The sequence below is a fragment of the Gallinula chloropus genome (assembly GCF_964237585.1).
Source record: "Gallinula chloropus genome assembly, chromosome: 9".
Taxonomy (NCBI): Eukaryota; Metazoa; Chordata; class Aves; order Gruiformes; family Rallidae; genus Gallinula; species Gallinula chloropus.
In genome coordinates, this window is record NC_140094.1 from 12,394,654 (window position 1) to 12,417,189 (window position 22,536).

General features: G+C 43.8%; 1 protein-coding gene across 1 annotated transcript in view; it reads right to left on the reverse strand.

The window, feature by feature from the left end:
* Positions 1-12,462: 12,462 nt before the first annotated feature.
* Positions 12,463-22,536, reverse strand: part of AGBL1 (AGBL carboxypeptidase 1) — a gene marked incomplete at both ends in the record, with an annotated part of 284,060 nt that continues 273,986 nt past the window's right edge. Inside the window, one exon of the mRNA XM_084267781.1 lies at positions 12,463-12,763. Coding sequence (XP_084123907.1) covers positions 12,463-12,763 — 301 coding nt within the window. The remainder of the gene's footprint in view (positions 12,764-22,536) is intronic.

Below are 22,536 nucleotides of genomic sequence, written 5' to 3' on the forward strand. Positions count from 1 at the left end.
GAGATGCATCACTGGACACTTCTGGAGTTCTCTGATGAAGTCATGAGAAGATCCAAGGCCGGAGGAATCATTTCAGTCACTTTAAAACCAGTTATGCCTAGTAATATCCTTTTTCTATGGAAAAAAAAGTAAGATGTCGAGGCAGGTGGTTTCATAGAAGTGATGAAATTTTGACCTCCCTATGACATCTAGGATGAACAGCATACAGGAAAATGCTCAGTACTCTTCAATGCACCCATTTATTTTATCTGTGAGGGGGTGTCTGTTTTTTCCTAGGTCTCCAATAGGTTTGTAACATCATCTTGCTCAAGTCACTCTGCCATTTTACACCTTTGGGAAGCCCTCTGCAACCAAGAGATGAACATCTCAGTTGTTCCCATTGCCCAGACTCAGCTCTGAGCAGGGCAGAGAGAGAAGTAAGTTTCCAAGCTTATTATTTCTTTTCTGGTCTAACCCAAACCAGCAATCAGCTGTGATGGTAATACAGATGGAAACAGCTGAGGGGCTGTGAAGGCTCAGTCTGGTGTCCTGTTATTCCACTCCTAGGCTGGGAAACAAAATACTACCCTCGTGGTGATGTAAAGGAGTACGCCAGCCTACAAGGGCCTGAGATCACAAACGAAACAGTTCTAGGTATCCTTAATTAAACACAGCAGTGTATTCATTCATGTCTTCCTGAGTAGTGTTTCTGCAGAGGGGAGGTGAGTGACTGTACAATTCCTTCTTCTTCCTCTCTGGAGTGGGCAAGTGGGGGTCAAGGCAGCTGAGGAGAGAGATGTGCTGCCTGTTTGCTTGCCCCTGTGACTGGTGGCCCATTCAGAAGCTGCCAGGGAGCTGGTGTGTGCCAGCCAGATTTTTTGCAGGCATGTGAAAATTAACAAATCTACTCTGAGCTGGAAAGGGAAGATAATTGAGAGAATAAAAATTAAAATTAAAAAAAAAAAAAGAGGAAAATGAGGAAAAAAGAAAGGTAGAACACGGAGATGAGCCGAGAGGAAATACTTCAAAGGCCTGTGGCCTGCAGCCAGCATTAATGACAACAACAAAAGGAAGGCAGGACCTGTACATTTTAATCAAAGACAGTTATTTTTTGAAAAGGTGTTACAACTCTGCCATGCAGAAGCATTCCTGGTTGTGGCTCCCTACCCCAGAGGTGTTGTCATGGCCAACCAGCAAACAGGAGTGAGGGTTTCCTTGGCCAACTTCTTCCCACACTGCGTGTGAACACCAGTGAAAGGGAAGCATGAGTGAGTGGGTGCTTGAGGAGGAACGCCTCGGGGGAGAAGACTGAAAGGAAACCAAAGGACCTAGAAACATGACTGAAATCTAAATCCCAGTTTGCCCTGGCTGGTGTCTGGATGAATGCTGCAGGATGTTAGCAAAGCCAGCTGCATCAGCACCAGAAGGCAGCAGGTGGGCAGTCGCAGGGCACTGGGACAGCCGATGGCAGCTACCTGGGTAGATTCAAGCAGGGATGTCAGGACTGTGGGTATATAGAGGTAGATGTATAGTATATACATATTTGTGTGTGACAGCAAGGCTAGAGAGGGTAAGTGTGACCTCTTCAAAAGATGCTTCTCTCCAGCCCTTCGTCTCCCTGCAGTGTAGAACTCCTTGTCCCCACTGCTGAGGCAGGACCAAATGCCCACTTGCAGCCCATGAGGCAAGAAGTCTTTGCAAGAAGGTTGGATGCAGACTAAGCCAAGGCTTTCACTGGGGTCTTTGTTCCCTGGAGCATCTTGTGAAGAAAGGGGAAAAGTTGGGAAAAGTCAGGGGAATTTGAGCAGCACAAAACCTGAGTGAGAAAGAGCAGAATAAGGCTGAGTGTCACAGGATGAAGAAACTGTCCTCAGGAAACAGCATGTAATTGTTTCAATTAGTGTAAGAGACAGGTCAGTGAAAAAAGGAAAAGGGTTTACAAAGGCAAAGCCTCAATTAAAAAAACACCCAACAACAAAACAACAAAGAAGGTTGGAGAAGAATTTATTAAACACACAGACTTATTTACATAGAAGGAAGACAAAAGGTGGTGTATTTAGTTTAGTCAGAAGCTGAGATTTTTCATGTTTTTTTATGGCAGTGCCTCATGCAGCCACAAGCAGCAACAGCTTGTGATCCTGCAAAATTTCCATAATGGCACAAAAAAATGAAGGCCAGATGAAGTTGCACCTAGATTAAACTTCTCAACCTACCAAGGCCTCTGTTTAGGAAGCAAGGCAATGAGGAAACATCATGTTTAAGTACAAGAGCCATAACCTGGAAAAAAAAAAAGTAAGCAGCCCTTCCAAAAAGAAGTACATTCCTGCAGGTGGTAAGATGCAGAAAACAGCTTGAAAACGAAGAAATCACATTTTTGATACCCATTAGAAACTGTTAGCCTGACTTAAAAATACCCAAGACAGTAAGGTGCTCAAAAAGCCTAATGCAGAACAACAGGGGATATGTCACATCTATTTGTATCGTCTACACAGGTTGCTGAGGACTTTGGAAGGCGTGCAGTCACCTTTGGTAACACCTGCAGCATTACCACAGTGTGGGCACTTCCCATAAACAAAAACTCTTGGACTGTAGCCACTGTAGGTAGTTAGGAAGAGAGAGTTCTGTGCTTATTGCCCCAAAATGTTAGGGCTCACTGAGAAAAAAGGGCCAGTCTAATACTGCTTTAAGTCAGAGAAAGATGATCTCTTTATTCTCCTCAGAATTATACTGGGGGAAGCAGAACCTCTGGCTTCACACAGGATATCCTTTTACACCCCAAATCCCATTTCTGCTAAGATCCCTATGAAGTTTGATCTCTTGATCCTCATGCCAGCATTGGGTCTGATAACCTGATCATGCTCTATGTGCAGGCACACACAGAGCAGCATGCTCTGGAGTTACACCAGCTGCTGAAACTACCTAGGCATGAGGTAAAAATTGCTAGCATACAAGCCGCATGGGATTGTCTCTGTGAGGTCAATTTAGTTTCATTCAACTTATAATCTTTCAATAATGACAAAACTCGATGTAGAAATAACTGTGCCTGCAAACCCTGCTTGCAGTCAGTTTTAACAATCATCTTTTTGTTGCAAACTTGGTTTCTGTGACATCCTCTGATGACCCAGGGTTACAACATGCCAGGAATTGAGGCTTGCGACAAGGTGGTGAGGTAGCTGTGTGATGCTGCAAAGGACAATAGGCTTTTTCCTGATGCCTGTAGGTGTTCAGCCAAGCAGCAGTGCCTCTGAGCCATTTAAGGTCTGCTGACAGTTAGCTACACTGGGAAGTATTCAGTGACCTTCAGGATATTAATAGATCCAACGTCTCTTTGTTCCCGGGGGGTGGGCAGGGGACACTTCACCATTTATGACCTGCAATTACTCTCCCACCCAACAGAAAAGACTTTGTTGGCCGGCATCTACAACAATTACCGGGGCATGATTGGTATCATTTCTAACAGGGCCAGACAGGAGCGAGCATCCTGATGTGCCACTGTCTCACTCTCCTTCTCCGTCCCTCTGCGATGCTCAGCCTGCCGAGCGCTTCCCATCAATGGCGTGGAGTTGCCAAGCAACATTTGTCCTGGCCCTCGGTGGGCAGCCGCTTACCGCCCTGTGGCAGCTCTGACTTTGAAGACAAGGGTTTGTTGTGTGAAGAGCGAAATACGTTTCCTTCCCCCTTCCTGTCCCCTCTCTTCCTACTTGATGAGGTGAAAAATGAATCGTTCTGAATATGACAGATGAAATCCCGCATTCGGTTGCTCTGGGGTAAATCTCGTTGAAAATTGCCTTTGGGGAATAAATTCACTGCCAGATGCCAAGGACTGGAGCTGCATATCCAGCAACAACTTCCAAAATACAGCTAATGTTCCTGCATCGTACACATTAGAGAAAGCAGCAGCACTGGCCAAATCATAGATAAAATTATTGGCAAATAATTTATTCAGCCATAGTCACGAAGGAATTAATCTTATCCATTATTCTCAAACATGACTCAACCAATTCCTGGAAATAACACAGCTAAAGCCTCTTGCTCTGAGCTGCGAACCCTCAAATTTAAATTCTTATTTAATTCCACAGCTCCTTCCCTCTTGTTATTATGTTCAACAGTGTGCTGCTGCTGTTTGTGTGCCAATGATACAAGGTTAGAAGGCTTAGACAGTTCAAAATGTTCTCTCTGCATCAGTAAAGCTAAAAAGTACAAAGCAGCCCTTACAACTGAGAGCAGCCAGGCCATCTGGCATAGTGGCTTCACTGTGCGCTCCTTGCTCCAGGGCTCTTGGCATCTACCTGGGTGCCGGCCGCCAGTGAGAGTGTGTGCTCTGATCCTGGTTTCATCTGGGACGTAGCCCCCAGGTCATTGGTGTTTAGTGTGTTCACCTCTGGAAGAGAGTGATTGGCAGAGCAGAGGATGGGGGTGCAAAGCTGGATGTGGGGAGAGCTCTGAAGCACAGCCCTGCGCAGGAGAGGCTGGAGGTGAGGGCAGTAGGTGTGTTGACATAAACAGAGGGGTGTGGAAAGCGAATTGATTCACAACAAAAAGATTTTGAACATTCTGAAAAAATAAATGGATTTTTCATGGTATTGACTCAGTTATTTAAGCAAAATAATGCTCCACAAGTGTGACTGTGTGATTCCTTCTTGAGGCAGGTTTAAAGCTACATGTCCTGTCTGAGCTGGTTGTTTAGCTTCGCTCAGAAGTTAATGAGGCAAGGAAATATCTCAGCAAAGGATCTTTTCCGCATATCTTAGGAGGGGATGTAGATCCTCTGGAGATGTCTGTCTCTCTACATTTACTCTATACAGAATAATTTAGACTAGATGCCTAACTTCCAGAAGGCTTATGTTTGTGGAGAGGAAACACAGCTTTCAGGAATAATTTCTCAGCTAGCGTGCACCTACCTTATAACGATTTAATATAAACTATGTTTCTTTACTTCCTTATGAAAATGTAATGCCAGAAATTATTGAAAGCTCTCCTAAAGCAAAGACATATGTTACTTCTGCCTTATCCTCTAAGCCAATTAGCCAATAAAAGAAGGAAATGAGATCAGCTTGACAAATCCATATTGATTGTCTTTTACCACCTTCTTATCCTATAGCTGCTAATGAATTGTTTGTTTCATAATTTGTCGAGGTTTCTCTGTAGTCACTCAGCTTAGCTGGCTGATTTAAATTTCCTGGCTCTTCCTTTTTCCATCTTCACAAACAAATGCACTCTTTTCTCTTCTAGTCTGCAGAACCATCTCAGTATAGGAGCAGCTCTTGGAATCCATTCTTAACTGTTCACAGCCTGCTTCCCCTGGGAACCTGCAGGGAAACTCCCTCAGGTCCCGTAGTTTGAACTCACCTCCTCAATGCAAGGATTGTTAAATTTACACCCCTCGTTCTGGGCTATTCCCACCCCTGAATCGGTATGACTTCTCTTATATATTGTCTAGTAGCAACTGTTTTGGTGATAAGTGGAGTTAAAGCGGCAATGACGACTCCAACTCTTTGCACGTGCTCTCCTCCTGTGATACACAGCGCATACTTTCATTCCTTTTAGTGTATTTATAGGATTTCTTTCTCTTTCACTGTGTGTTCCTAGCCACATCTAGCTCATTCTGTGCCAGGACCTCTCTGATTTCTTCCACACATACTTTGTTACCATTCTGTTCTCATTCCTAGTCATCTGCTGCTGCTTCAACTTTTTTTAACAACGAATTTCTCATTTCAAGGCATGAATGAGGTACTCACACACCTTTAGTGTTTCACTTTTCTTCTATTCCTTTCCATGCCTTAAGAGATCTTGTCAGTGTACCTCTGCTCTAATCTCTGTCGGTGCTTGTGGTGTGTCTTCCTCTTTCTTTGACCCAACCTAACAATTCCCTGATGTTTCACAGCCATTAATCCTTCTTCTTAACTTTCTCTTTACCACGTGTCTGGGAAGCTGATTAACTCATGGCTTGGTATATGCACTAAGGCTTTACAGTCTTCTTGTTTACCCTTATACTCCTAGCACTTGGGCGAGACAGTTCTGATGTTTACCAGACAGTTCCATTGTTCTCCCAAGTGTCTCATTTTCACCTCTATTAAATTTCCCATTTTCCCAACTCACTGCCCAGCTCACTGCTGCCTGGCTCGTGGAAGACCACTGTGCTGTGAAAAAATGCAAAGCATTTTTTGTCGACACTGCCCATGCTTTCACCTCAAGGATTTACCTGGCCCACCTGTGCCACCTTCCACAGAGACCAAAGGGAACACAACTGCCCCTGCAAAGGAGTTAACAATGATCACAGTGATGAGCAGTAATTTTACTTCAGAGGTGGCAGATATATGATGGAAGCAGCAATTAATCCCTCTTATTTGCCTTCTCAAAGGATATCAAACTGTGCTGTAAATACTGGCAATCTATGCCCCATTGTGACCCCTCTCACTGAAAAGAAATGTTAATAACCCCACTTCATAGATGGGGAAACAAGCACAGAAAAAAACCTATATAACACTTCATGGAAATGCTGAGGCAAAGGTAGGAACCCTTTGCAGAAATCTACATGAGCTGCCAGAGCCTACACTGGGAACCATGCAGGAACAGCCTTCAGTCAGGCGTTTAGGAGTGATGGGGCAAGAAACAGGGTTGTGATTGCAATTATATCAGCTGGTGATGAGCCAGCCCTCGGTGCCCAGAGCTCCGATAGCCAAAGGCTATGGCAGTTTGCTGGGGACTGGAGTTACTGCCAGTGCATCCAATGGATGATTGTTTTTAGGGCAGATTTGTCTTTCCCTCTTGCTGGTCCCCTGCATGAGCTACAAGCAGCTTAATCAAAAGCTAAAAAGCCCCTGATGCCAAAATAGCTAACTCACCATCCTGCTGGAGATCTTGCTAGATGGATAGCAGGGCACTTCTTTCTGCCTTCTCCTTTCTCTCTCACTCCCTCCTGCAAACCTCCTTCATTTCTCTCCCTTCCACTTTTTTGAAGTGAAATAAAACCAGCAAAGAAAGTGGCTGCAAACTGCTGCATCAATAATAATATGCCATGGATCTTCCAGAACCTGTCTGATGATGTCGGTCCCTGGAGAGAAAACCTAAGGCCAGAAATTATATGGGCTTAACCATCATGAAAAGCACTCACAAAACACAGTGCCGAACATGCAGGGCAGCACTGAGGATATGGACTTGGCTGCCGTTTATGGAGTGGGGAATACAGTGGCAGATTTATTCTACAGTACAGAGGGTTGTTTCTTGATAGCTTCAATACTGACAGATTATCTGGGGATGGAAGAGGATTCACAAATAGGGAATAATTTTCCCATTTCACTGCCTATGTCTCCCCCAAGTGCCCCCTACTCCTATTCCATCTGCTTTCGTCATTCCCCCTCCCTGTACCTAGTCCCCTCCTTTGTCTCCCTTGATTTATTTCTTCTTTCTTTAGCCTTCTACTTTATCTTTTCCTGATGCAATTACATGCACTGAGTTTCTAGTTCTCCCAGCTTTTGCATGTTATCTCCAGCTGGAGCCTCATGTCCAGCCCTCTGCCTGGAAAACCTTACCAGACTTTGCAACAAAGGGTTAAGTCCTGTTCTACCTAAGTCAGGTGCAAAAATTTCCACACTTGGGAGGACCAGGCCATGGGACAGGATAGATTGCTAATACCCTGCAAGAAGAAACCTTTAAAATTATCCAGCCCAACTTAAAAAAACACCACCTTCACCACACATCACTGAAGTGGAAAACACTGATGGCAACAACCACCATGCTCCTGCACAGGATAATCCCAACTGCCTTCTCCACCAGCAACAGCTAAAATCAATATAAAGCAACAGCTGGGTAGTTTTACATTCCTTTTTCTTCCCATCCTGCCCCCCAAACCACACAACTACATTCATTCACACCTTACTGAATTTGCCATGAGGAATCAAAGCCCTGTTCATGCCTCTCATCAGAGCTGAAGCTGGGGGATGAGAGTGAACCACTTGGTCAAGAACACAAGAGATCTGTGGCAGAGCAAAGAGTACAATCTGTGTGTCCTGAACTGGCTGCCCAACTGTTACCTGCTCGTGCTTTCTGTCTCTACAGGAAGGACCTGCTGTGTCCATGGACAGGTAAGACTGGAGATAGTGCTACCACCTGCATCTCTGCTTTTTGGAAGGAGAAGCAGTGTGGGGTGTGTGTGTATGTTTGCTGTCTTTCCCCCTCCTTAATCTGCTTCCCACTTTCTTCAAAAACAACCCAGTGCACGGTTGTTTATTATTATTATCACTGTTATTTTCCAGAGTGCTGTAAAACCAGGGGATAGAGCACTCTGACAGCCTCATAACAAACAGCAGATAAAACTAATTAGATTTTGTTCTTCCTCGAGTTTGCTGACTTGATTCTTTTTATTTTTATTGTTTAATTATTTATTTTTAGCCCAGAGGTTTACACACACGCATGCATTTCACTAGGCACTGGCAAGGCATCGTCTCTGGTAGGAAAGGGCCATTGTGGCCAGGCGGGCCTGAGAGCAGGCGAGAGGCTGAGACAGAGGATGCAGTGTGAGCGCTGCTCAGCGCCGCATCTCCTACCCATGTCATGCAAACACTGGGGGGAAGGGAGGAGAGCGGGGGCTATTCACAGCAGCTAAGAGAGTCACTGAGACAAAAGGCATCAGTAAAAAAAGTTAATGTGCCTGGCAAGGGTGCAGAAATGCTTTAGCAGCCGGGACTACGTGAGTGCCTCTAAGACACCCTCTCTTCTGGCCATTAGGGAAATATTTGGCTTGAGTCGCAACCTGACAGCCTTGCTGACTCTTGAGGAATGGCAACGGTGGGGAGCAGGGGGACTTCCCTCTCCTCCCTCCCCTTCTCCGTCGGCTGTTTCCCAATTCTTGGGGATTAGCTAGCAAGAAAAGGCAGTGGCCTCACTGCTCAGCACTTAGAGGGCTGAAGTGAGGTGACTTGCCTCAGCGCGGGGGACAACGGCTCCATTCACTGGGGAAATACCAAACCAGAATTACAAGTGTGCAAGAATAAACAAGGCTGGAGTTAATCTAAAGTTGTTTTACACTCTGTTTTATTAAAGTCAATGCACTTCCGTTCCTCTGTGCAGAGCCTAGTTCTGCTTAATTACCATGACTCAGGGAGAATTTTAATAGGGCGGAGAGCAGCGCACAGCGGAGGCCCTCTCCTGACCTCTAGAGGTCTGTCAAAAGAAGAGGAGCATCTGCTCCTGGGAGAAGTTCCTGGGAGAAGTTCCTGGAAGAAACCAGGCAGCCCACAAAACTGCATCTGCTGAAGGTTTCCAGGGTGCCATTCCCAACTGGTTGGTCATCCCACCCTCTCGCTGTACTTCCTCTGCTCCCACCTTCTCAGCAGCAGGCTGGATACCCTTGGGTTTGGGGAGGTTCACTTGCCTGTTGCCTTCTGCGGCATCCTCACCACAAGCTGACAAGTTCTGTGGCATAAAGGTGGGAAGCTGCCAAGGGATAAGACTTGGCCAGGCCTTTCATCTTGCACAGCAGTGTTTGTGCAGGTGTAGTTGATGTGCATGGACCCTTTGCTTCCATCTCGGCTGCTGTACAGGGATCCTAGACACTGGAAACACCTGAAGGGGCTTTGCCATCTCTCTACCTCCTGTACCAACTCCCACAGGATCCAAACTTGCGTGAAAACTACATCCCTGCTTTTATTATATTAGGACAAGTCTTGCACAGCCTATTGATTAAATGAATCACAACTAGGGCAAAGCTTCCCCACTGAACTGATTTTTCCCTCACTTAAGAAATTCAGACTGAAACAGCTAAAAGGCTGAGACTGGTCCTATAGTATTTCTAGTCAAAGTATTGGTGTCTCATGAAGAAAAACACTGATTTAAGATGATTTTTTCCCTCCTTGCAATAGGGTGTACCATCAGCAAGCCTCAGTAAGCACTGTTCCGTTATTGTTCTGGTTCAGAATGCAGTGTGGGAGAGAAAAGCGGCTCTGGGGAAAAACGTGCATGTCTACAGACATATATGTACAGTGGCCCTGTGTCCTGGGAATATACTGTATGGTAAAGGTCTTACAGCCAGGCCTGTGCATGCTGCAGCCTGGACCTAGCACAGCGTGAGGGTTTTGTCATGCATACGAATGTTGGAGTTTGAACTTAACTATGCACAGATATCGGGTTTTATTAATAAGCTTTGAAGCGATGTTATACAAACTATTATAATGGGAACACCTGTTTTACCTCTTTTGTGTCCATTCCTGTGAGCCAACCTTTTATGAAAATTCAGTATTGTGTGCAACAAGCTGCACAGTAAAGCAAGCAGAACAGGACATCTGTACAGAGAACACACACCATACCTAATGAATTAATTTGTACTAAGAAGTTCAGCTTCTAAGGACCCAAGCTGCCTGCCTTGCGAGCAGCATCATAAAGTCAGAGCTGGAGACAGAGAGAACTCTTATGTCCTGGTGAAGACTTTAAAACACGTGGGAACTGAAAACCCAGCAGGACAGGAAGAAGCTATTTCTCCAAAGAGTGAGCTTCTGCTGGAAAATATGCCTAGATAGGCTGGGGATAAGGATTCAGAAATGCATCAGAGAAAACCTCATTCTGCACCAGGAATTCTTTCCACAAACACCACGAAGATGAGAAGGTGATACAGTAGATTTAGTCATGCATCAATGTTAATAATAATAATAATCACTGGTAATGGAAGCTTCTAGGCTGTAATGCTACCATAGTCCATACATTCATCCTTCTTTTTCAGCCTCATAAAGTAGTGACAGAGTTGGGAACCTCTTGTGTTGTCCAGTTAGCATCATTTGGCTGCAGGGCAATTCCCCATTTGCAGCAGCAGAGTCCAGGAAATACGACAAGTTCAGGCAATGTGAGGGGTGATATGCAGTGATGTGGGCTTCATGCTTCAGGGATGTTGGGTGCTTGTGTGCGTTTTCAGTCTGTGCTGGATTTTCAGGAATTGGGATCTGTGTTTGCAAGTAATTTTAGGAGCAATCTTTTTGTTTTCCATTTGAGGATTGAAGGATAAGCTGGTCTGACTCCATTATGGGAGTCACTAGTAGAACATGTCCTATATATAACTCACCAGTAATGTCTTCTACTATTACTAGTCTGGCACAATGGGAACCCGTTCCATGAACTATGTTTCCTTAGTGGTATCACCATAAAAATAACAAAGAACAGTCACAGGACTGATGCTCAGGCAAAGTTCACTCTTGGATACTGCCACCATCACTAATCTATTGACAGAATACTGGGGGACTCCTGGCTGCCTGAAGAGAATGTGTTTTTCTCCTTAAAATGCCCCAAATCCTTCTCACTCCCGGTAGCTTTAAATAATAGCTCTAGTTCCCTGGGATGAACTGGTGTATCTGTACTCTCTTAGCTGGAAGGAGGTCTCACAAAAAAATACAATTTCACGACATCACAGAATCACAGAGTCACAGAATTGTAATTCTGTGAACGGCATCTGTGAGACAAATTCTATACTGGGGCCCATCAGTTCAAGCATGAAGTGACTCAACTGAGATTAGGCGGGACTAGTTCATGCCAGTGGAGCAAAGAGGTGCCCAGGTTTCCAGAGGGTCACTCTGTTGTTGTCACTGGTGCTTTTCTTACTGTGGCATATTGGATTTCCCACGCTGCCACTGAGATACGACCAGCTCAGAAGCATGCACAGCCTGACCCAACCTCTTGAACACACTGTAATAATTCTGATCAGACAGAAATCAGATACACACTCTACAGCTCAAGAGACATGAACGGCAATGGAGAGCTCTGGCCAAAGGCACAGTAACTGTCACTCCTCCAGGCAAAGGCTGCTTTCTGTAGTAAGAGTCTAAACTAGGAAGGGTAGAATCACCTCTGGTTCCTTGGTCTCAGAATACCATTCTTCAGGTCAATCTGTATGAAACTACGTACTAGAGGCAGCCGCGTAACTGGAGGTTATGTTTAGGAATGGATGATGCTCTCACATAGTACCATCTGGGCCAGTGGACCCTTGCTCTGCTTTCTGTACCAATCATAAGGAGTCACTCTCAATGTATATACGTCTGTAGATTACACAGGTGTATAGCCAATATTCAGAACTGCGCAAGAGAGGGAGTCAGGGAGTGTCTGTTCTTCAGGCAGAGTCTGTTCATCAGGGAGCGTAGTGATGGGACATGGGGGAATGGCTTCAAGATGAAAGAGGGCAGGTTTAGATTAGACATTTGGAAGAAATTCTTTACTGTGAGGGTGGTGAGGCACTGGCACTGGTTGCCCAGGGAGGTAGTGGAAGCCCCATCCCTGGCAGTGTTTAAGGTCAGGTTGGATGGGGCTTTGGGCAACCTGGTCTAGTGAAGGGTGTCCCTGCCCATGATAGGGGGATTGGAACTAGCTGATCTTTGAGGTCCCTTCCAACCCAAAGCACTCTATGATTCTATAACTGAAGACATATGGGAAGGATGCTGAAGCTGGCAAACAGGCAAACATAAGCAGTAGACCCCTTTGCTTACTCCCTGAAAGTCAAAGCCTTGTTCACGCAGGGCTGCTCTCAAACCCATTGTACGCCCCAAGTGCTTTTGAACGCAGAGGGAGAGCCGTACTGTTGGATGCTGGTTGGCTGGAAATGTAGAGTCCCCTGAGAGCCTTGGAGCTGCATGACTGTCCCATGGTCACTTCCACATCTTCTGTCTCTCCTTCTGCCCATGAGAGGCACTCCTGGATCTCCTGGTCTAGCTCTGAAAAGTCCCCTTCATCATCAGAGCAACTGTCAGTATTATAATCGATTTCTTCCACACAAGGAGGTTCATCATCAGTCTCCAGGCTGCTGTTGCTTCTGCAGAAAAATCATAAGAGAGACTGGATGTCATCAAAGGAGGGGGTGTTGTTTGGGGGTAAGAGAAAGTAACATAGAAACGTGTTCCCTGGGTTAAATCCTGGCTCTGCTAACAAGGCATGAGATGGCACTAAGCGAGATCCTGCATGTCTTTGTGTCTGTTTCACCATCTGTAAAATGAAGAGTGATACTTCCGTACCTCACAGGAGAAACACATTACTATTGTTATCACTATTACTTCTATTGCTTATACAGAAACTGAATGTTTCTATACAGACAACATCATTCTCGCCTTGAGGCACTTATGAGGTTATAGAAGCTGAAATATAGTAGAAGAGGAGGTTTTCCATTTCCAGAAGGCTGCTGGTTTAATCATCATCCACCTGGCTGTAGTTGCACATTTAGCGCAAGACCTAATTAATCCATGTGGCTGACGTGCTTTGGTATCTTTTCTTCCTGTTACGTGCAAGTCCAGAGCACTGGTAACAAGCAGCAGCACAAACAAAACACAGAAACTCTCAGGTCTTTGAGCACATTGACTCCAAGAAAATCAGAAACACCAGGAGTGCTCATGTTTTGGAAAGAGCATGAGGAAGCCTTGACAGCACACCTTCCTGAGGAAGGCCCAAATTCGGGGGCAAGTCTGAATGGCTGAGGAGAGACTCTGAAAGGATGTCACAGGTCCTTAATCTGGCTTTCAGAAGGGCAGGTCACCCCATCCTGCCATTTACTTACAGGAATGGTCATAGGCTTTCTTGACCTGTCCACTTTCAATCCATACAGTACTGGGCTAGCTTAAAGCAGTATTTATGGCAGAATTGTAACCACTAGACTAGCTGGCTCTGGGGTATTGGATCTTCCTTCTACCCAGCTTCCTAGTTCCCATTTTTCCCTTGGCCCAGGGGAGGAGCTGGGCAATTTTTTTGAAAGCAGAAAGAAGCCTGTGGTTTCAGCACTGCCTGGGTCAGAGTCTGGATGAATCAGGGGGACAGATCCTGTATTTTTCACCTCCAGGTCAATGTTTTCACTCAGACACAAAGCAGGAGAATGTATTGCTTTGAGGGACTGGGAAAAGAATAATAATCTTCCACCACTGGGCCAGAGATTCTAATTTGTCCCAAGTTGGGAAGAATGAATGGCTTGGCAGATGGAGCACACACAGCTTTAATGTGTGGTCTGCTCATTTACATGTCAGTAACCGGAATAATCTTCCAGCTCTCAGCTGTCTCACAGCAGTGCCAGCATCTGAGGTTTCAGAACATACCAAAGGTGTAAAGTATTGCTTTTTGGATGTATTGATCCCCCCTCTCTTTTGCACTCCAACAAAGGCGTAAGATTTTCCTAGCTCTAAGGCTCCTTAACTGTATACAGACTACTCTGCAAGCAGAAACAAGCAGTGTCAACCCACTTCTTCTCTGGCTGATCTCTGGCTTAGTTTACTTCAAAGTCTCCTCCGTAAGCTTAATAGAGCTATACAGCTTAAAAATAAATAAAAGAATAATTATGCACTTTTACAGTTCCTGGCTTCACTTCAGTCTGCCCAGAAATCTGGGTCAGGAAGAACTCATACTGAAATTGAGTATGTGACATGAAACAAACCAAACGCATCAGGACAATCCTCTCAGCACTAACAGCAACAAGTAATGGTCTCTACTGAGTCTGACCAGTGGGTTTTATATCTGTTTTTCTTTTTTTTTTTTCATATGCAGGCATGGCATGAATTACCACAATACCAAGTACCCGTGATAATGTTCAAAGCTCACTAAACTCAGGGGAACTAGATTTTTCATTTATAAGCTTTTCCCTTTCAGCTTTGCAATTAAAAAGTACCAAAGCATATCTACTTTCAATATTGCACTTCTATGTTTGGGAGGAGCTACTAATGCCATTGGGACAGAGCATAGCTGCCACCAACCCACTGATATTTTACAGATGGAACAATTCAGATTGCAATCTCGGGACTGAAGGTCAAATATTTGCATTGAAAGGATAACAAAAGGATAAAAGAATCCCTATTATTACTCAAAGCTGGCAAACTGAATAGCAGAGGACCTGATTTTTTTGGTAACTTAAATGTTTTTAGGACTGTATTTCTGACAAAAAGGAGAAAATGACTTCTAACACAAAAGCACTTTACTACAGAAGGGAAATCTCGAAGTCAACAGCACAGAATGAAAGAAGAAAACTGCTGTCTCCTTACATTGAAGACTGAAGGGACAGTCGTTAGTTAGGAAGCAAGTATTTTATGCATAAAACTTTTGTAACAGACTTCAAAGGCTCTCCCTTCTAAGGTGGGTGCTGTCACGTTGCCTCATGCACAGCACACAAAATAGCAAGACCGTGACAATTCGATACTTGGGGAGACATAGTGCAGAGAGAGGTTCCCCACATGTGAGGATGTGCCTAGACCATGCTTAGAAGTCAGGTTCTGCCCTTTGCTCCTTTGCTGTGACTGCAAGCGAGAAAACCAATCAGCATTGACCTGAGTAGTTGGTTTCTCCGATTTGGACTGATACTCACTGGATTGGTGCCACCACAACAAATCACATAATGAGTTACCATACAGAAAATAGATGGTACCAACTGCCTCTTGCTGCCGACACAGGCTGTAATCACACCAGCGACTTAAAAGTTGAAAGGCTCTTTATCACGCTACCAAACTCTACAAACCAGCTACAGCTCTCTACTCTGTGGAATTTTCCATCCCAATAACTTGCTTTCTGCTGCAGGGGGATTTAAAACACATAGGAAAACAATATAAATGAGCTAGTTCAAACCAGCAGGTTGGAGGTTCTTCTGAAAGAGGAGAGGTGGCAGCGCATCGCGTGCTGGGGAGCCAGCTAGAGTCTCACTAACAAAGCTGCCGAAGTCATTATATGCTGCTTCTCCACATCACAAAGACCAGCTCCACTAGGAGACAATGCAAATGATGAAACATGGTAATGAGTAGAAATGCCAACATCTAGACTATTGCATACCACTGCATCAGGCGTGGCCTTCTCTCTTCCGAAAATGAGTTGTGGGATTTTTTTCTTAGGGGCAGGGTCTTGGTATTTTTGTTTGTTTATTTTTTAATCTGACTTTTAAAAGCTGTAAATGCTCCCCCCCCCCCCCCCCCAAAAAAAACCAAAAACCAACCCAAAAAGAGAAAAACCCCAGGGGACATGAAACAGATTTACCAAAGAATAATGATGTTGTCTTACAGAAGGTAAACAATGAGGAAAACCAATGACATTACATTAGAGAACTCCAAGACAAATATAGTCTATGAATACCACTGAACGTGAACGCAGTACAGAAGAGGGGGAGGGAAGGCTAGTAATTTATCTACAGCCAACAGTCCCCCAGCTATCACAATAAAACATGTGTACATGTTGGTTGATCCACTAATTCAAAACCTACAGCCTCGTAGCCCTCATCTATTCCAGCCGATGGGAACCAAAACAGCAATTTGCAACTTTATGATGTGATAAATAGAATTTCTTTGTTTTGATTTTTAATTTGCATATTTATTGAGATACGACTTGATCTTAATTAGTTCTCCTTTTGTATGTGGGTGGGTGTGTTTGCTTGGTTTTGGAAAGCAAACAAGCTTTGGTACTTGTGTCGAATGACTCAGGGTTTCTGCTGACATAACGCGAGGAGAAGGAGAACGGAGACGAGTCCCTCTTTACATGTCAGCATACCTGGAGCCCTCTGGTATGACTGTAAATCATTTCTTTCAGGTGCTTCCTGCAAACCTCTCATTCTATACTAGCTTACCTGTTAGGGCACAGCTAGACAGAAACCTTGCCAGTCAGCTGTCCTGCTGAACTGCACATAACAAAAGGCAGTCTAGAGTTGTGGTTGATAAACTATAGCTCCCTGCTGTACACAGGGATGACTGATAATCTTCTCTTCTGTACATAATTCTCCTTCTCTTGTGCACAGATTTCCAAGGCATGGAGAAATGCCCTAAGTAATTTCTTGGGATTTTTCTCTCCTGTTTCAGTTGTGTGGCTGATCACTCGATCTCTGTGTATTCTACTGACTGGCTCAAAATAGCATTTTTTTTCATGCTGGAAAGACCCAGCACTAACAAGTGTCCCTCTCAGGGAACCTGTGACCATTGTGTGGGGCTGCTGCTTGACCTTCACTAGACAGGCCTCGCAGTGCCAGTGCGTTAGAGAAGGAAATGGAGCGTTTGCTTCTTTTTCCATATTGCTCTTTTCACTCTTGTGAACTTTGCTGCAGTTTTGCCAGAGCGAAGGTAGGAAGTGAGTGGTTAAATACTTCACACAAAAAGGAGGGAAAAGTCTGGACCACTGCTGGTCATGGACATACCAGTGGCTCCCTGTGAAGAATGTGTCAACAAGCATGCAAATGTGTCTTCATCTTCTCTCTGCAGTGAAAAATAACATCCCAGTAGCTGCATAACCACCCCATCTGTAACTCTATCTGTTGCTTTCCCTGCTCTCCATCATGGTATGTCCCAATCCTTTGGAAGCTGCCCAATGCAGGGATATGGCTGTGTATAAGGAGCCAAGCATGTCTCTGATACCATTCAGACTAAATAAGCCAGGAAATGGCTTTCTTTTCAAGATATCAGATATTTCCTTGTGAGAAAACAGAAAAAAGATTTACTCCTGACCTAAACAGGGCCAAGTTCTCAGCAATTACAGCATTCACTTGAAAGAAGGGGGTGCTTTTTCTCCTCTCAAGCAGGGATCACAGATCCCCCAAGTTCCCTGACCACAGTTACTGCCTGCACAGAAGGGGAATCTCTCAGTCTTTTCCAACACAGTTTTATCAACTCTTTGAAGAGTTAGATGCAGGCAGATACACAAAGTGTCTTCCAGCTTTTAAAGATACGCTGCCTCTCTGCAGATTGCCTTGCCCTTCTTTTTTTTTGACATTAAAATTCCACCAACATCACCGAATCATAAGGGGTGTGTGGTCTTGCAGAGTTTTGCTTTTGAGGAATCCGTATGTTTTATTAAAAGTATTTCACAGGAACGCTGCTTCTGAAGTCTTCTAATGAATCTAAAATGAATCTTAAGCAGACCCATTTGCAGTTATCCCAGAGTACAATTCTGCCTCTAATAGGTTCATAAAGTAGTATTTTAGGACGTAAATGAAACAACGATGATGCTCTTAGGTAATTACACCTGTAAGAAATACACTATAGCAACAGGATGCCAACGAGGAAGGTCTTTAGTCTGCCCTTAGCATCTTGATTCACTTGCTAAGAGGTGTGGTGCACACCTTGTAATGACTTTCCAATTTGATCTCTGCAACTCAGGCACTCCCCAGACAGAAGCCTGCCTTCCCCTCCTGCCTGAGAAAAGCCAGACAAGGCTCTATTTAGTCCCTGACCTCGCCAAGGGAGGGAATCAGCTATGCACTGATGTAAGATGGCTCCGGCTTAAAGAATTACTGCATTCGGCTCCTTTGTTGCTACACAGTAAACAACAACGATACGAACTTTGTAGGCTCCCATGAGATTTCCCTTTCCAAAGACTCTTTGCCAAGGACTTTTACATCTTACACCATCTCCTGAGAAAATACGTGCTAAGCCCAAGGCAATGCCAGGTGCCCTGGCTTTCAGCCCACCATGGCCCATCCTTTCACGAACAATATGAATGTAATTAAACACCGCCTTGAATTCTGTTTGCTATGGCTGAGAGATGTTTGGTCTTGCTTTGAGTGTAGGTTGTTTTGCTTTGGGTTTGGTTTTTTTTTTTTTTTTCCTGCTGCAAATAGCCAAGAGAAAGGTGTAATTCATTGCTAAGACTTGTACTAATTAGTTTTTCAGGAGTTCCCAGGGTAATTGTAGGCTGTAATATTTATAATTGATTTGGCCAGATTAAAAATGGATGTCTGGTGCACTAGTTAGATAAGTGAGGTGCAAGTGGGGCTTTATCACTTAGAGAGAAGGGAAGGCAGTGTGTAAATAAAGGGAGAACATGAGGAACAAGAATCAGGCTGACTCCTGGCCAATACTGTCCCCTAATGTTCATTCAGGCTTGCAACAGTTTAGCCCTGGACAGCATTTTACTTGCATCTAGCAGGTCTCCTAGTCTTCTCAGGAATGAGTTTCCATCCTGTTTATTGGTGAGAAGATGGCTGGTGACTGCTGTAAGAGCAGAGGGGATGGTGAGTACATACCTCTCATTACACATGGTTGGGAAATTGAAAAGCTTTTTATGAATATGAAGAACTGCATTTAATTGAATTACATCACACCATTAGTACAGCTTTGATCCTTCTGTGAAAGATGAGTTTAGAGGACAAGCAGGCATTTTTCGCCCATTTGAAGGGTACTAACTTGACATTACATGACATTTCTGGATTCCACATACCTCAGGTCAAATTCCGGCATGTTTCTAACACTAACCAATAAAACTCACATAAGCTTGTGTCTAGATTTGCAGGATGGAAAAGCTGGTGAGAAGCCAAAGGCTGTGGATTTGAACTTATGAACACTCATTAATTTCTTCCTAATGGAGAACCAATCCATATATCAGCGCAGGGCTAACATTGCATCTTTAGCATTCTTATAGCTGTAGGCTTGTAAGCATTAATAAAACCCACTGACTTGAACAGATACAAGTCAGCCACAAAATGGAGTTATGACAGTTGGTGCAGACCCTGAAGATAACTAGTATTCCTTCTCTCACCCTTCATCAGTTCTTAGGTTTTGTTGTTGTTTTTTTTTTTAATTTAGTACATTTACACTTTGGCACATGCAAGAACCATCCTGTCTGTGTACTTCATGAGGGATTTGTGAATTTGTATATTCCCTTTGGTTTGTGATGATGCATTCTTGCACAAACTGCAATGCCTGGCTTGGATGAAACACTAAAGACCCTATAAATCTGGTGCTTGGAAAGGCAGACATGAACAAAGCAGCTGCATCCCCATCAGCACTGAAAAGCTAAATCAGGGGGCTGAGTAAAGTTTCCGATTACCTATGGAGAGAAATTATTTAAGGATGAACCCATGCAAGGGCATAAACATGGCAAACTGGCTATATCTCCACAGACATACTATAAAACCTGCTACATTTCAGTCACCCCAAACAACTTTGGCCACTCTGCACAAGCGGGGAACAGTTTATTCACTTAAGACTGGCATCCAGATCAGCATCCAGCACTGGCTTCTGAGGGAACCCCTTGGCAAAAAGAGATATCCCTGAAGATGACTTGAGTCCTGACTGCCTATATCTGCACATGTTCTGTTCCTGAGATTTGTGCCAAATTCCTGGACACCAAAGCTCAAGCCCTGCAACACAAATTTTAAGCGAGTTGAAGACCTTTATAGGAATATACATGGTATATTCAGGCACCACTGGGATACTGAGCTTGGGTTAGACTGTCTTGCAGAAGCACGGTCCCAGTCTTGCTCTTTAGATCCATATTACACTACAACTTGGTGTTTATGTACGGGGACAGTATCATACAGCATCAGCTCTGGACCAGCACACAGGGAGACCAACCCGTGTTTGCTCTTGAAATCAATGAGAGGGTCTTATCCAACGAGTATCTGAGAGACACCTCATTAGTATGTTCTGCTATTTTTGGCTATAATTCGCAGTCTTTCCATGAATTTATGGCCAGTTCCAATGAAGCAACTAACAGTAAATGGTTTCAAATCTCATCCACTCTGATCTTGTTACATTCATTAAAAATGGGAGATAGACACAGGAAATATGAGTGACATCAAATAGATAGGATAATATCCATCTAACAGGCAGCTCTGTCACTGGCTAGGACTTCACTCTGAGTTTCAGGATAAAAAGGAATGCTTCCAAGCCAGATAATATTTTGGCTTTCTATGCTTAAGATTCCTGAGAAATATGAGCAATTAAGTTCCCCTGTATGGGAAGGTATTTACTAAGACTACCGGAACTCATTAGGACACTGAATAATGTAAGAGTTGCTGAAAATATGATTTTGAAAGTGTTTGGGAGCTTTTCTCACAGTGTCTCTACCTCAAGCAATTTCTTCTCAAAATGATAATCACATTATTGATGATACTTAGCAGTCCAGCCACAGTGACACGGGAAGATTATTGGAATCCTTGTAATTGCTTTAGGGTGCTTCCAGTAATTGAGACATTGGCACTGTTAGTGGGGGCAGTGGCAAGAAATGGGGAAAGATTCTGGAAAAGATGATGAGAATTTGTACTGCTAAGGAGGAATAATGTCAGGGAATGCAGGTTCTCCTGGGTTCTTGTTTCCCTTGGTGCTGTTTCATATAATTCCACTGGCTTCATCCAAGTTTTAAAATTGGTTCTATATATTTAATTTCAAAAGTCCAAGTTCCATATGTATATATCCTTTAGTTCTCTCTGAGAGACTTAAAGGATTTAGGCTTTTGATAGCAGAATGTTTTAAGATGGCCAAAGATATGTCTAGACTACGTTTTAGTGACATATCTGGTTTATGTACAGGGTTATTTTTTGGGTCAGATATCTATGCAGGCAAATATTTGCTTGCACACCACATGATGGGTAGACATCTAACTATCTGACTGAACTAATAACTCTTGTAAATGACTAAATTCTGACCATTAGACCCCTTGGAGGAGAAAGCAATCCCTTGGTTGTGAGCTTTTCTTCATGAAAAGCTATTTTTAGCTGATAGCCACTCTGATGTTTCAGTGAATCTATCTGATAAATGTGTGTGTAAATACATAAATTTCTCCACATGAGCCCACAAAGTAGATCACTATCCCTTATCTGTTTTTTCATACAGACAACTAACAGATACACATATATGTATATACACATATATGTATATATGCCTACATTCAGACACCCCACCTCTACATATCCACACAATTACATGGTTTGCTCTGTATTCAGAGCACAATTTTCATTACAAGACATAGAAGGTCTCAGGAGATACTACTGAGATACTCCTACAGCTATCTGAGAGATAACAATAGATGATCACTGAACCCTGATGCTACTGCATTCAAGTGGAAGCAACCTCAGGGAAGGAGCTGGCTACTAACCAGAGCAAACCAGTTCTTCATCTCTAGTCTTCAGGTGAGTGCTGACAAAGCAGCAGGTCACCTGAAATAGGAGTAAGACCATCTGGAAGGGACTTGAGATACATTGGGACAGGCAACAGGCAGGCAGAAATGATAGTCTGAAAAATGAGGTGTTATCATCAGCTTAAATTAGATGCTAAGAGCAAGACTGTGTGGACAAAGTTAAGGTCTTGGATTCCCAGTAGGGAGATACAGATATTTTTCTATTCCTCAAGAACCTGACACATTCTTATGCATTTTAATGTAAGGAATGACTGTTAGAAACCCTTCTGCATAGCTTTTTTCTTCTACAATCATATCATCACACAGGCAAACATGGATTGGGACTAAAAGTACTGAGCTCTGGTAAAAAGAATGATTCTGGTTCTGGAGGTGCAGGGAGGGGAGAAGGTAGAGCATCATGGCGGGGTGGGGGGGGAGTTTGTCAACTGCTGGTTTACCACTGGATTCTGCTTTTAAGGAAGCCTTCAGGTAAATCCCAATTTAAGGATCACAGACAACAGTTTCTGGAGGATACTGTGTAATTTAAGGTTAACACGACAGCAAAGCACTGAAGCCTGTGATTAGACCTTATAGACATCTGTCAACATGGCCAGCTCTCAAAGTAACTTAATCTCTACAAGGTCCTATGTTATCACATACTCCTTGAAATTAATCCAACACAAATTACAAAATCATAATCCCCCTAAAAGTTATACATCTCATTCTAGGCATGTTCATCATAACTGATCTGAG